At 45.1% G+C, this 12,575-nt stretch overlaps 1 protein-coding gene across 2 annotated transcripts in view; it reads left to right on the top strand.

Annotated features, from left to right (window-relative positions):
* CFAP61 (cilia and flagella associated protein 61) overlaps positions 1-12,575 on the top strand; it is an 86,774-nt gene that overhangs the window by 21,506 nt on the left and 52,693 nt on the right. For both annotated transcript variants that reach the window (XM_027896833.1, XM_027896834.1), the window contains 6 exons: positions 314-353; positions 1,822-1,961; positions 4,975-5,101; positions 5,413-5,490; positions 6,485-6,691; positions 8,531-8,665. In XM_027896833.1, the coding sequence (XP_027752634.1) occupies positions 314-353; positions 1,822-1,961; positions 4,975-5,101; positions 5,413-5,490; positions 6,485-6,691; positions 8,531-8,665 (727 nt within the window). The remainder of the gene's footprint in view (positions 1-313; positions 354-1,821; positions 1,962-4,974; positions 5,102-5,412; positions 5,491-6,484; positions 6,692-8,530; positions 8,666-12,575) is intronic.

The following is a 12,575-nucleotide window of genomic DNA, read 5'->3' as shown; positions in this document are numbered from 1 at the left end:
TGGGTCACCTGATCATAAAAGGAAATCAGGTTGGTCAAACAGGATCTGCCCTTCCTAAACCCATGTTGGCTGGGTCTGATCCCTTGTCCATCCTGTAGCTGCTGTGTGATTGCACACAATAGTGGTGCTTTAAGTGCTAGAAGTCAGAAATTGCTGTGCAGCATGCACATCAGCAGTTGCTTATTGATGATCTATCAGGACTGTCTGATTAGCTGTGAATAAATGTTCCTGCACTTACAGGGCTGTAAATATCACAGTGTGTAGGCTCTGACTGATCTGTGCTTTATTTACCGATGTCTGCTCTTGGTTGCAGGTCACTGGATTTCTTGCATTATGCTTTTGAGGTTTTCCCAGTGAGTATATTGAAAGTTCTAAGGCTTGTGTGTGTGGGTGGTGGGACACTGCAGTTGGGTTTGGGTCTGCTGCTCAAGGGAGTCAGTGCCCACAGGAGTGTGCTGTGCCTGCTTACCCTGGGCTGAGTTACTCTTCTCCTTGGGTACTTCTGGACTTCATGGATTGCATACCAAAATCCTTTGTCTATCATAGAATCCCAAAACGGTTTGGTTTGCAAAGGACCTTAAAGAGCATCTCTTTCCACATCCCTGCCATGGGCAGGGACACTTTCCACTAGGCCAGGTTGCTCCAAGCCCTGTCCAGTGTGGCCTTAGACACTTCCAGAGATGGGGCAGCCACAGCTTCTCTGGGCAACCTGTGCCAGGACCTCCCCCCCCTCACAGCTGAGAATTTTTTCTTAGTATCTGATTTAAGCCTACTCTGTCAGTTTGAAGCCATTCATCCTTGTCCTGTCTCTCCATGTCCTTATAAACAGTTTTCCTAGTCTGTTCTGTAGGGACCTCTCATAGATGCCAATTAAGAAAGGAGATGCTTCAAACTCCTTTAAAAACACATGTAGATCCAGACTGTACCTAAATTAAAAGTAAAATCAGGGAAAATATATTAGGTGGAGTTAAAGCCTATAAAAGTGGTATTAGGGAGCTCCATAGTATTCGCCTATGGACTGAACAATGGTACTGTGAATTCAGACACTGGTGGAAGGGAGCACTTGAACAGTAATGGAGAGTTATTTATGGCAGGCAGATTTATCTCCTGAGGATACTCTTCTTCCTCAGAGAGCATTTGATGGAGACTCCTGTACTGCTTTGCGCCTCTGCGACCTTTACAGCACAGGTCTCTGGACAACTGTGTGGACTGTCAATACAGTGTCTGTGTGTGCCCATGGACACCAGCAGTGCCGGCTCTGGGACAGGCTGGGTGTGGCTGTGCTCATACACACTTGTGTTCATAGCCTGCTGTGCCTGCACAGTGGCCATGCAGGACTGTAGGATGTGCTGCACTTGTCCATGGTCTCACCTGGCTGTAAGGGATCCCAGACAGACACACATCGTCCTGAGGTTGTGCTGCAGAAGGAAAGTAAGGTAGAAAAAAGGACCTTTTAAGGGAGAAGATAAGCCCTTCAAGGTGTGGTCAGGGAGACAGTGTTCCTGCTAGGCAGCTGGACTAGAGGGTCACTGTAAGTCCCTTCCAGCTGAAATATTCTACTGAGGAAGAAAAGAGGGGGGGAGGAAGGGGGAATGGAAAAAGGGGGCTGCTAGGGAATATCAGGATATCAGCTAATGAATCTTTACTCTAGGGGCTGAACCCATCAGTTCCTTTGTGGTGTCCAGGCAGAGCAGTGCCTGGGGTGCAGTGCAGTGTAAGCCCCACAGTCAGCGTTGTCTGTCTGCTCCAGTCAGGGGGGTTTGTGTGAAGCTTATGCAGATCACCAAGACCCTCTCTTTATTGCCTGCAAATCTTTTTCAGGACAGAGACTTCTGTGTCATCCTGGTGCCCCATCATGTACCGGAGTTCCCCCTGCTGCGGAGTTTTGCTCGAGCTGTCCCTTTCTGTACCTGCAGGCTGGGTCGTGAGCTGTACGTGCTGCACCGTGCGGGATTGCTCACGTGAGTGTGCCTCGGGACAGCACTGCTGTGCTCTGAATGCTGGGGGACAGGCTGGCACCAGCCAGCCTGGCACCACACGGGTGTTCCTTTGCTGGCCCAGGCCACCCTGGTGCTTCTGCAAGGTATGACAGAACATCTTGTAAAAATGGAAGCTTGTTACACAGCACAGAACTGTGCCTGGAGCAATGGGGAGCAGAGCTAAATACCTCAGTCTGGAGTAGCAGTACTGCAGCTGTCTGTGCTCCCTGTCCTGGGGTGCATGCCAGGCCCAATCAGCTGCATCTCCACAGCACTATATGAGATAGTACAGTAACAGAATTGTATTTGTTTTTAGTGAAATGAAGTAGTAACTGACATGACTCCTTAATGAAACATCAATGAGGTAATTACAAGTGTGAAAGCAACCAGTCTTCTGATGCCAGCACTGTATATAGTTTCCTTTAACTAAAACCAAAGTTCAGCAAGAGGATTCCTTTAAAATTTGTGTATACAGTGCTCAGGTAAGATGAACACTGTTGCAGACCAGCAGCTCCTTGTTGCTGTGCTGTGGCCAAGGCCAGCAGAGGAACAGTGTTGTTTGGCCCCTGGGGTGTGGGTCAGGCTGGGTGCCATTGATACCACATAGCCTGGTGTAGATTTAATTCTTCAAAACATGCTATGGCTCTTAAGGGAACTGCAGTCCATGGTTCTGGAACATGCACAACACAGCAGTAACCTCACTGAGTACCTGTTTTATAGCACTTCTCTTATTTTTGGTTTTGAATCACTAGTTTCATGCCTTCAGTTTCAGTGACTCTCTGAATGCTCCTGTAGGCTGAGATACTGGGGAACCAAACCCTTCTTGCTTGTGACTTCTGTTATGTGGAGTGAGTTTTCCAAAGCTTCGTATGTGTATCACACGCATCCTGGCCCAAACACCAAGCTGAAATTGTGACACAGTTGGAGACTTTCTCTTTCTTTGTGTCTTTATGTAGCTAAATAATGTGTAGTTTCAGAGAAATACTCCTGGTTGAATTGCATATTTGATCATCTTTGGTGGTACACAAATAGCTCATGCAGGACCTGGCCAGCTACTCTTGGACCTATGCAGAAGCTTTTTACTCTGGGATGAAATTGGGCTTCTGGGTCCTGTGTAAGAATCCAGCTGGCTGGAGAGAAAGCTCCTGGAGTAATTCCTGGTAGTCTCAGGCACAGCTGCTCAGTAATACACCAGTAGGGTTGGGAGTCATATGTTCTCCTGTGATTTTGATCAAAATTAAAGTGGTTATCAAGGTTTTTCAAAAAGCCCTCACAATTCTGATTAAACTGTGCATATTTCAAATGAACCAACCCTTCCATGAAAACAAAATAGGGTCATTAGTAACGTTTTCCAAATCCCCTGCAGCTGTGCAGGATAGTAAGGAAAAATAGCTGTTCACTGAGGTTCAGCATCAGAAAAGCTTTGGAAGAGGCCAGATGATGCCTTTGGAAAGCTTCTGGAGAACCAAGTCCACAGGGTTCATCAGCAGGTACTCTCTTGGAAATAAGTGAAATCTGAGAAAGTAAAAGATGAATATGTTGTACTTGCACCAATGGCTTTCAAAAGCATGTGAGTGAAAAGAAAGTCACAGAAAATGGATTCAAAGAAAAACAGGGGTAAGAAGATGGGAACATGAAGATGTGAAAGGGCAAAGTCAGAAGAGGCACAGACACAAAATGGGCTCCTGATTAGTACAGGTTGTAAAAGGAATAAAAAAAAAGTGTTAAGTACACAAAAAGCAAGAGTGCAGCAAATGGAAGTAAGAGTCTGCTACTTAACAGTGAAGGAGAAAAAAATAACAGATGACAAGGCATAGGCTGCGATGCTTAATGGATACTTTCCCTCAATTTTCACTAAAAAGCATAATAGTGCTCTGGTCTCTGAGCAGTTAAAGGACTTGGGCATCTAGAATGAGTTAATTCATTGCTGTGAGAGAAATGAGTGCAGACCTTGGATAGTCCTTCCTCCTGTTTCATACTCACAGTAGAGCAGTGTTTATTAAAAAAAAAAAAAAAAAACAACCAAAAAAGCCTAAAACAAAACCCCACAAAAGAGTTTCACCTTTTTATTTTTGTCACATTAAAGGTGTAGTTCCTTAGTGGCACAACTGTCTTCCCCGGGCACGGGTGGGGAGCAAAGCTTGCTGGGGGATGGCCTGCTCAGGGGCTGCAGTGTGAACCATGGTGCTGCTCCTGCTGGCCATCATCCTCATCACTTGTTTGGTCTTGCAATTAATGGTGGAAACTGGGGAACCTAAGCTGATGCTTGCTTAATTCAGGATTAGTTTGAAATTTAGTAATCAAATGTATGTCTTTGAGTACTTGGAAATGGTCAATGGATTGAGCTGTGAAACTTCCCATGGCATACCAGATACAGTGTCACTGCTGTGAGATTACTAATTGGCACTCTGTGCTTCTCAGAGGCGTTGCAGTGATGTAAATTTATCCTTGTGCTACTGTTTGAAAAACCAGGGCCTAACACAAACATTAGTAACTTGTTCTTGGGGAAATTCGTGATCCTGTCTCGGAACATGAATTTCCTTTTCCAAGGATGAGAGCTGGCTGTTTTATCTTTCTCTTCCCTTTTTTCTTTTACTTGTCTTTCTCTGTTCTCCTTTGCCCATGTGCAGCAGTGTGTAGTTACAGATTCCACATTCGTTTAAGGTTCTTTGCCTCCCTTTTCTGATGACTCTTAGTCATATGAAGGCAGGTGATACCTTATAGGTCATCATTTGCCATGTGAGATAGGGCTGTAGGTGCACAAAAACTGAGTGTATAATAGCAGGTAAAGCAGGGTTCTGGACCTGTCTCAAGTAGATGCTCTGTGGTATCTTCTATTACTGTGCAATAAGTTATGTCTGCATTGGGAACAACAGTCATTTAGCAAAGAGTTTCAAGTTCTGCAAGATGTGGTAGGTTCTTGTGGAGGGCATGTTGTCTTAAGCCTGGCAATTGTCTTTATTTTGTCACAGTGAACCTTAATTCTCTTTTTTAGGTCATTTAATGTACGAAAGGCAACAACCAATGACCTACCTGGTGTCAAAACACTTGTTGAAACGCTTAGTTTGAGTGACAGGATATGGAACGACTCCAGGATATTCACTGAGGCTCGCCGGGACCCCGTGAGTATTTGTTGTGAACACGGGTACGGTTCTTTCCTAGGATCAGGGCTGAACTCAGGCCTGTAGCAGCTGGGTTTGTAGCACTCCTGTGGCAGGGAGATCCAAACTGAAACTTCAGTGTGGGAAAGGTCTGTGTGTCCAGAGCCCAGCCATACACATTGCTCAAACAGTGCTCCTCGTGGGCAGCACGCTGCTTAAACTGGGGTGGTGCCTCGAAGGGACACTGGCAGGAGAGTGGCTTCAACTGTGACTGCTACTGTTAAAAGCCTTCTGCTGAAATCACGTGTGTATCTGTTGCTCTTGCCTTGCAGGATGGGATGCCAGTACAGGCTTTTGTAGCAGAGGTTCTGGATCAAATTGTCGGTGTTTCTGTCATCAGGGATGAAATGGTAAATTCTGTTTGTGTTCCATAAGCAGTCACTTGGCCCTCACACTAAAGGCTGCGTTTTGTGCTTGCCACTATGTGTGCCTAACAGTGTCTGTAAAAACTCTGCTTCTAGAAACTCCCTTTCTCCCCAACAGTGTAGAATGTATCACTCCCCTTCTCTCACATGAGTGGCACACAGATGAAAAAATCGTCCTGTTATCTGCAAGAAGTTGCTGATATGTTGTGGAAGCTTGCCTGCTGCACTTTTTGGTGCTCTAGCACAAAGCCATTCTGTGCCTAAATACGTTTAATCACTGATTTCCCCCCTAATTTCCAAGTCAATAAGCCACACCTGCTGTAAAAAGCAGTAGTTCTAGATTTACTTCTATAACTTTCCTCTCCAACAGCGGATTGAGTGATTATGAATCAAACACTGTAAAACAAAGGACAGCATATGCTCTAATGGAGTACAAAAAAGTATGTTGCATTTGCACATTATTATTGAAAAGTAAACACTTGCTAAGGCTTACTTGTGTGGCTTTCTGCTGGGACGGAAAAGGTGGGTTTAGGTGGTTCAGCAGCTCTCATGGTCAGTTTTCAAGATGGAGTAGTCAGTCATTTTCCAAAATAGCTCTTAATTTAATTGAGAGCATTGAGATAAGAGGATACATTAATTGAGTGTATAAACTTGCAAAAATCAGCTTGTCAGTTCAACAGGAAAGACTTGTTGGACGATATTTCTTACACAGCTCCCTCTTTTCAGCTGGAATTTGGTGATAGGACAGTCCTCACCAAAGAGAGAGGACTGTCAAGACAGTTCTCTCTCTTGAACTCAGCAAAATCTGTGCCAGACCTTGGTGGGAAAGGGTCAGATCTGCATCGCTTGCAAATGAGGGCAGGCAAACTGCAAGAGTAGGTTTTGATACAATGAAATTTTATTGAAAACAAAGGCATTTGATATGATAGGAAGTGATAGCTGCTGATCACTGCTGATTTCCAGCTTTTTCCCTTTCCAGGATATCGAGTATGTTCGATCACATTACAACATTGAAGATTTTATTCATTTTAATTGCTACCAGCAAGAAGAACATGGACATCTTTGCCACTTTGTCTTAAATCCTGTATTTCATCGCTATACAAAACACTTTCTAAAGGAGATTCTTCGCTTGGCACACAAATCTGCTCTTTACTATCCCGTTTATCCACGGTATGTGGAAGGCAAGGTAAGGAGAAAATAATTTGTTTCTTGTATTAAACACTGCTGCCTTTGCTCACTTTTTTTTTCTCTTTTGTGAATGACTGTAAACAGGGGTTTTTGTGGTAACCTGCAGCAAACTCCTTTCTGTTCTTCTGGCCTGACATAATCTGCACTCTGGGCACAGCTGTCACATAGTGGGGCTGGTCTGTGGCATGTGAGTCCAGACTCACCAGTGTCTTGAGCAAGGATGTGGGGAAACAGAGACTGGAAGTGTCCTTGGCCTTGGCTCTTTGCCTAGTGTGAGGATAATGTACCCTGAGTAAATGCAAAGGATGATCTTAAACACATATGGGTGGCTTAAAAACTCTTCAGAAGTGATTTAGGCACTCTAGACTCTTTCTCCAAAAGTCAGTGGGTCTCCGGCACCTCATTGACTTTGAAAATGGGACTTGTGTCTCTGCAAGTGTCACAGGAGAGCCATAAGAACTGGATTTCTCCTAATGGAGAAAATTCATTTCGGAGGAGAATGTAGTATGTCGAAGCAAACCAAAAGATTCTTTCAGGAATACTCACGTGCTGTGTCACTGGTCTGATATAAGAGAACGCAAGGTAAAACTTGAAGCCTGTGTAGCCATCTGAAGTTACCATCTGGCCCAGCCTGATCACCCAGGCTCCTGCCAGCACTGCTGGAAACACGAGGTGCATCCCAAGGGCAGTTCATCCGCTGCTCATACCTGCCTGTCTGAGCACAGACAGAATCCCCTCCCGCCCGGGGGCTCTGTGAGGCCGGCTGGACTGAGCCCCTGGAGCTGAGATGGTAACTCAGATGGATTCTGTCCCCGGTGACTTGTGTGGTGTTGAAATCGCCACCAGCTCTCCTGTAGGAACTTTGCCAGGTTAGACCTGATACATTTGCAGAAGGATGTGTTTTCCTGTGTACCCTTATGGAGCTGTTAAGTGTTCCCTTGTGGAACCTGTGTCCCCACGTAGCATTGGGTTCTGAGGTTCTGAAGAGGCACTTACAGAAATGCAGTTCAGTGGCAGTGGATGGAAGAGAAAAGTTAAGCCTTGCTAATGATTCCAGTTTGGCCTTTTTCCTGGCTAGAGTTCCTCTAAATTACTTTAGCTTGTCATTGCTATAAAGTGGTAAATGTGATGTTTTACTCGGTTTTCAACATAGTAACATCAAGTTTTTTTAATGTTTGTGGACTGAGTGTCACTTGAGTGTAACTTAGTTTGCATTAATGTTCATTCTGTATTTCCTGTAATTCTCTTATTTCTTTTTTCCTTTCATGTTGTAGATTATACCAGAGCTAGTCATGCTGTAATGGACAGATACAGCTATTTCTAATGATCCAGGCTGTTCACATGAGCATCAGGGTTTTGTTCACTTCAAATTTCTGCCGGTTTATTAACATTTATCACTTGGATGAACTAGACATCTCAGTCAGTATAGAATTTCTATATAAATTCATCACTGTTCTTTGCCAAGCAAGCAAAGGTTAGCAGTGAGCAGATAACATGGCTTAATGAGGTCAAATCAAGCTGATTCATGATCACTATGGAGAAAAATATCCTCCTGGGGAAAATACTTGTGCTGAAAAATCCCATAAACCAAACCACTTGTTTATCTGTCATTCCCACAGAGATAGTAATGTAATTACTCTCATAATTATCTTCATTAGTGTCAGGAATTATCTGCAATTCATTCCTCTGCTCTGAGTATGTTTGTTTATTTGCTGATTTTTGTCTCAGATTTAGCCAACAGAGCTAAGAATCATGTGCTTGCAGAGCTGTGCCGCAGACATCTGTGCTGCGCTGTTCTGACATTCTCTCTGCTGAAATATGGATCGCTGTCTCTCAGTTCCAGAGCCCCTGTGCCCATTCCCTGACATCTGCCCTTCATTACATGGCTCCCGTGCGGCCCAGACGACAGATTGTCTATCCTCTGCGAGAGCTTGGCGTGAACGCTCCGTCAGAGCGGCTCTGCAAGGATCAGGTGGGTGACAGAAGCAGCAGCAGGCAGGAGGCACAGTGCCAGCTCGTGCGGGGTTTGGCAGATGGGGTGGCATTACCAGCCCAGTGGTGAAAGGCTGCTCCTTAATTACACGGCCGTGGGCTCTGTGCCCTCCCCGTGGCCGGGCTGTGATGGCACACCCGGCACACTCTGCAGCCGCGGGGCAGCCACGCTCCTGCACTCTGGGCCTGCACTGGAGCACCATCAAACTCCCAGCACACGGGAGATGCTCTGCCCTGCTGTTTAGCCCTTCTTCTGCTAAGTTTATTTTAGTGGTGTGCTCAGTAAATGGACAAAAGACAATGCCATGCTTCTGACTCTGTAGACATTGCCTAACTCAGCTTTTATTTTGCAGTCCTAAAGTCAGATTTCTTCTATGCACGAGACCAACCCTTGAGGAACACTTCAAAGCACCAAGTTGATTTAACAGCAAAGGAAAAGATTGGTTTTGTTACCAAAAATCTTTATTTGTGTAGAACTGGTGCAGTCTGGAGGTTCTAAAGGAAATGTCTCTTTCAGTTTCATGTGTTAAATCACTTACATGTTTCTCTTACATTTTTAAGTAACTAAAGTTTGTGTAGGTGATTCCTCAAAGGAGTAACCAGTAAAGCTGGTTAGGAAGAACACCATTATTGATAGATACTCTCTGCAGGTAGCTGTAATTTCATGGAGAAACATAATTAGTTGGCTGAGATGGGTTCCCATATAATATTTTTAGTGCTGTTCTTTTCTCAGTTAGTCAGTAGGTTTTGGCACCCAAAACTTAATTAGGCAGCAGTTGGCAAAGCAAAATCCAGAAAATGGCTGAGGCCATTGGTCTGAGCTTGGCTTTGTTGAATAGTCTTCCCTCCACATGCACATCCCTGCCTTTATCTTCTCTGCAGAAAGAACTGTCTGATGCTTTTCTTTAAACTACTTTTTATTTTATCTTTATAGTGAGCTGTTGCTCTCTTACTAAAAGAGCTCATCTTAGCATTTTTGTTGAAGCTAGAAAATCTCAGACTTCCTGTGTTTGAAAGATTTGCAAATGTTGTGTTCTCCATTCTCAAGTTCTCCCTGAGGTTTTCTGTGAGTTGTAGGTAGCGACATAATTGTTTTAAATCTCCAAAGTTGAGCTTCTATTTAATAATGTGAGATTTTCATTAAAACTTTCTGACAAAAATCCCCAAGTCAAGGCTGTCAGTGTGTAAGTATCCACGCATCTGCACCAGCATGAATTATGGATTTCTGACAGAATGGACATCTGGGGCTGAGTGCTGGCTGGTAACTTGAGGAGAAAGCTCAGCTGCTACTGCTGCTGACTTTTCTGAAATACCAAGAATTGGAAACCATATGAAGTTAAATTGACTCTTATGTTGAGTGCATGAAGTGACCTTTGGCCACCCTAGGTTGGGAGTTTGTAGCACAAGGGGTAACCTGCACAGACTGGGGGTACTCGTGGCAGGAGCTGCTGCTGCTCTCACACTCCGGCTGCTCTGTAGCTCGGGGAGCAGCCAGGCATGAGGCACCTGCCCTCCCTCTGCTCACAGCCTTGTAAAGGAAGATTGATCCCTATCAATAATCTTGCACTGCCCTGCCAAATCCTGCAGTGAAGTTACAAATAAACTCAGGCGTATTTTGTAAATTAATGTAACTAAATTTCAATAGGCACCAAGTTATCATCCTGCCTTTTCGTAGGGATTCAAAAGACCTGCTCAGACCCTCTGTAAACAGCAAGGTGCAGTCTGTGTGACAAAGTGCAATGTGTTCTACCGAGGAGATAAATGTGCTAGCTCTGCAGATTGGAAAGGGTGACAATTGTCACCTTAAAAAGTACTGTGAGACAAAGTGAAGTCTATTTTGGTTGTAGAACATGCTAACAGGCTAGCAAGTGAGGGAAAAGGGACATGGGAAAGCAATGTTTTAAGGAAAATGTAGAGAAGAGAGGAAGGGTGAAAGGCAAAGAGTCTGGAGTAGGAATTAGTGTGGGAAGATGTCTGAAGCCAGCACCTGCATAGCAGTAGGGATACACCTTCTCCCATCATCTTTGTTTTGGTGGTTTTAAACAAGATTGGGGCAGGATCTTGCAGGATGTTGAGATCTGGGCAAGCAGTGGAGACTGTTCCTCATTTCTTTATCACACATCTCTGCAGGCTCATCGAGCTGGTTTGAGCTGAGGGGCCTTTGCCCTCTCCTCTTTGAAAGCACCTCTTCCAGATGGGAACCAGTGCCCGTTTTGCTCCTGAGAGCTGGAGGACAGGTTATTGCTGTAATTGCTGCTTTAGAGAGCTCTGCAATGGTGGCAGCCCTTGTCACATGAACCACAAGATGAAGATTGTAAATACAAGTCAGTTTCAGAAATGTAAAATTTTCACTGACTGCCTGCCCTAATTGATTGCTTGAGTATCTGTTGCTTGTAATGGAGATAATTGTAGTGATATTCCTGCTTTGATACCCACAAGATGCTCCTTGATATCGAGCCATCAACATCTGCCTCTCATCTACTGCTTTTTCAGCTGCCTTCCTCTTGTTCCAGCCCTTTTTGAGCTCTTGCTCTCCTTTTCTAGCTGCAAACTGTGTTTTTGCCCAGTAACAGCTTGTGGCTGAGCAGCTCAGCCATGTGGTGTCCAAGCACAGCTCCTGATCTGTGTGAGGGTCTCCGTTAGTGGCTCAGGATCTCAGGGAGTGTGCAGAGGGAGCCCTGGGCTCAGGCTTTGTCGCTCTCTAATAGGTTCCATGGAGCATGGGACATTCCCTCAAACACTGACCCAGTGCACAGAACTCAAGCAGGACCCACACGGACACTTTCCCCTTTCCTTCCTCCAAAGCCAGAAGAGAAAGCACAGGAGCTTTGCTCTCAGCTGATTCCCACGCGCTGCCAGTGCAGATGGAGCTCGGCTGTGCTGGAGAGATGGTTTTCCTACAGGTCTGGATTGGTTGTTACAGACAGATGAGCACCAGAAATAAAGTCTGTAGTAACTTGTTCTTGTTTTCCCTCTGTCAAATCTCTGTTCTACTGTGGTATCTGGGAAAGCCAGCCAGGGGCAAATGCTGTGTGCTGCTCTTCCATGGATTCCTAGCCTGCTCCTGCCTCTGACAGGCAGCACAAACTGTTTCTCCTGGTGCTGAAGCATAGGTCCTTCCTCCTGGACTCTCAGAGAGAGCTAAATGTCAGGTAGAGATGTAGTCTTAAAATCCAAAAACTTGCTCTATATAAACCAGCAACTTAGTGTTATCTGTGTGACTATTTACCTGCAGTTCTCTGGTCACCCTGTGCTTGTGGCATTTCCAATGGTTCAGTCTTGTTTCTAGTTTGAGCCAGGCCTCTTGGCTGTTTACTAAAATGGCTAGGACTCCAAAGAACTATGGATCTTAGGAACTCTCCCTGTTTCTTCCCTATTTGTTTGACCTTTTAATTAAAGTTTTGGGTAGGTTTTAAGGCCACCACAGGTTTTCTCACTCTTTCTCTTAAACCACAACTCTGCTACTTTGCCTCACAAGCCCTGTCACTCCCCAAGCAGTGCTTCCATTCTGTGGCTGTAAATTCTTAATTTCTTATTGCCTTGAGATGGCAAATATGTTTGGCTGCTGATTTTGTGTCTCTTTGTACCATGCTCTTACCTCATCTTGGTCTGCTGAAGAGATTTGGATAAACTGGGGAAGAGTGGACTGAGAAGGCACAGAGAGAGGGAGGCACCACACTTGCTGTCTCCCACTGTCTCTTCTGGAATGGCACAGATGCTGACCATGGAATTTGCATCCAGTCATGGAAGTGCCTGGACTTGGGGATACCTGCTGAGCAGCAGGTAGAGCAGAGGGGCCCATCTCAGCTCAGAATTTCACTTGCTGCACTCTGGGCTTCAGGGCACAGACCTGACAGAGCTCCTGCCTACCCATTAGATCAAACACCTCG

The sequence above is a fragment of the Empidonax traillii genome, unplaced genomic scaffold (assembly GCF_003031625.1).
Source record: "Empidonax traillii isolate 1590-97213 ecotype Southwest subspecies unplaced genomic scaffold, ASM303162v1 scaffold517:size446157, whole genome shotgun sequence".
NCBI classification, from domain to species: Eukaryota; Metazoa; Chordata; class Aves; order Passeriformes; family Tyrannidae; genus Empidonax; species Empidonax traillii.
Note: the sequence above shows the minus strand (reverse complement) of the source record. Positions and strands in the feature narration are given on the sequence as shown.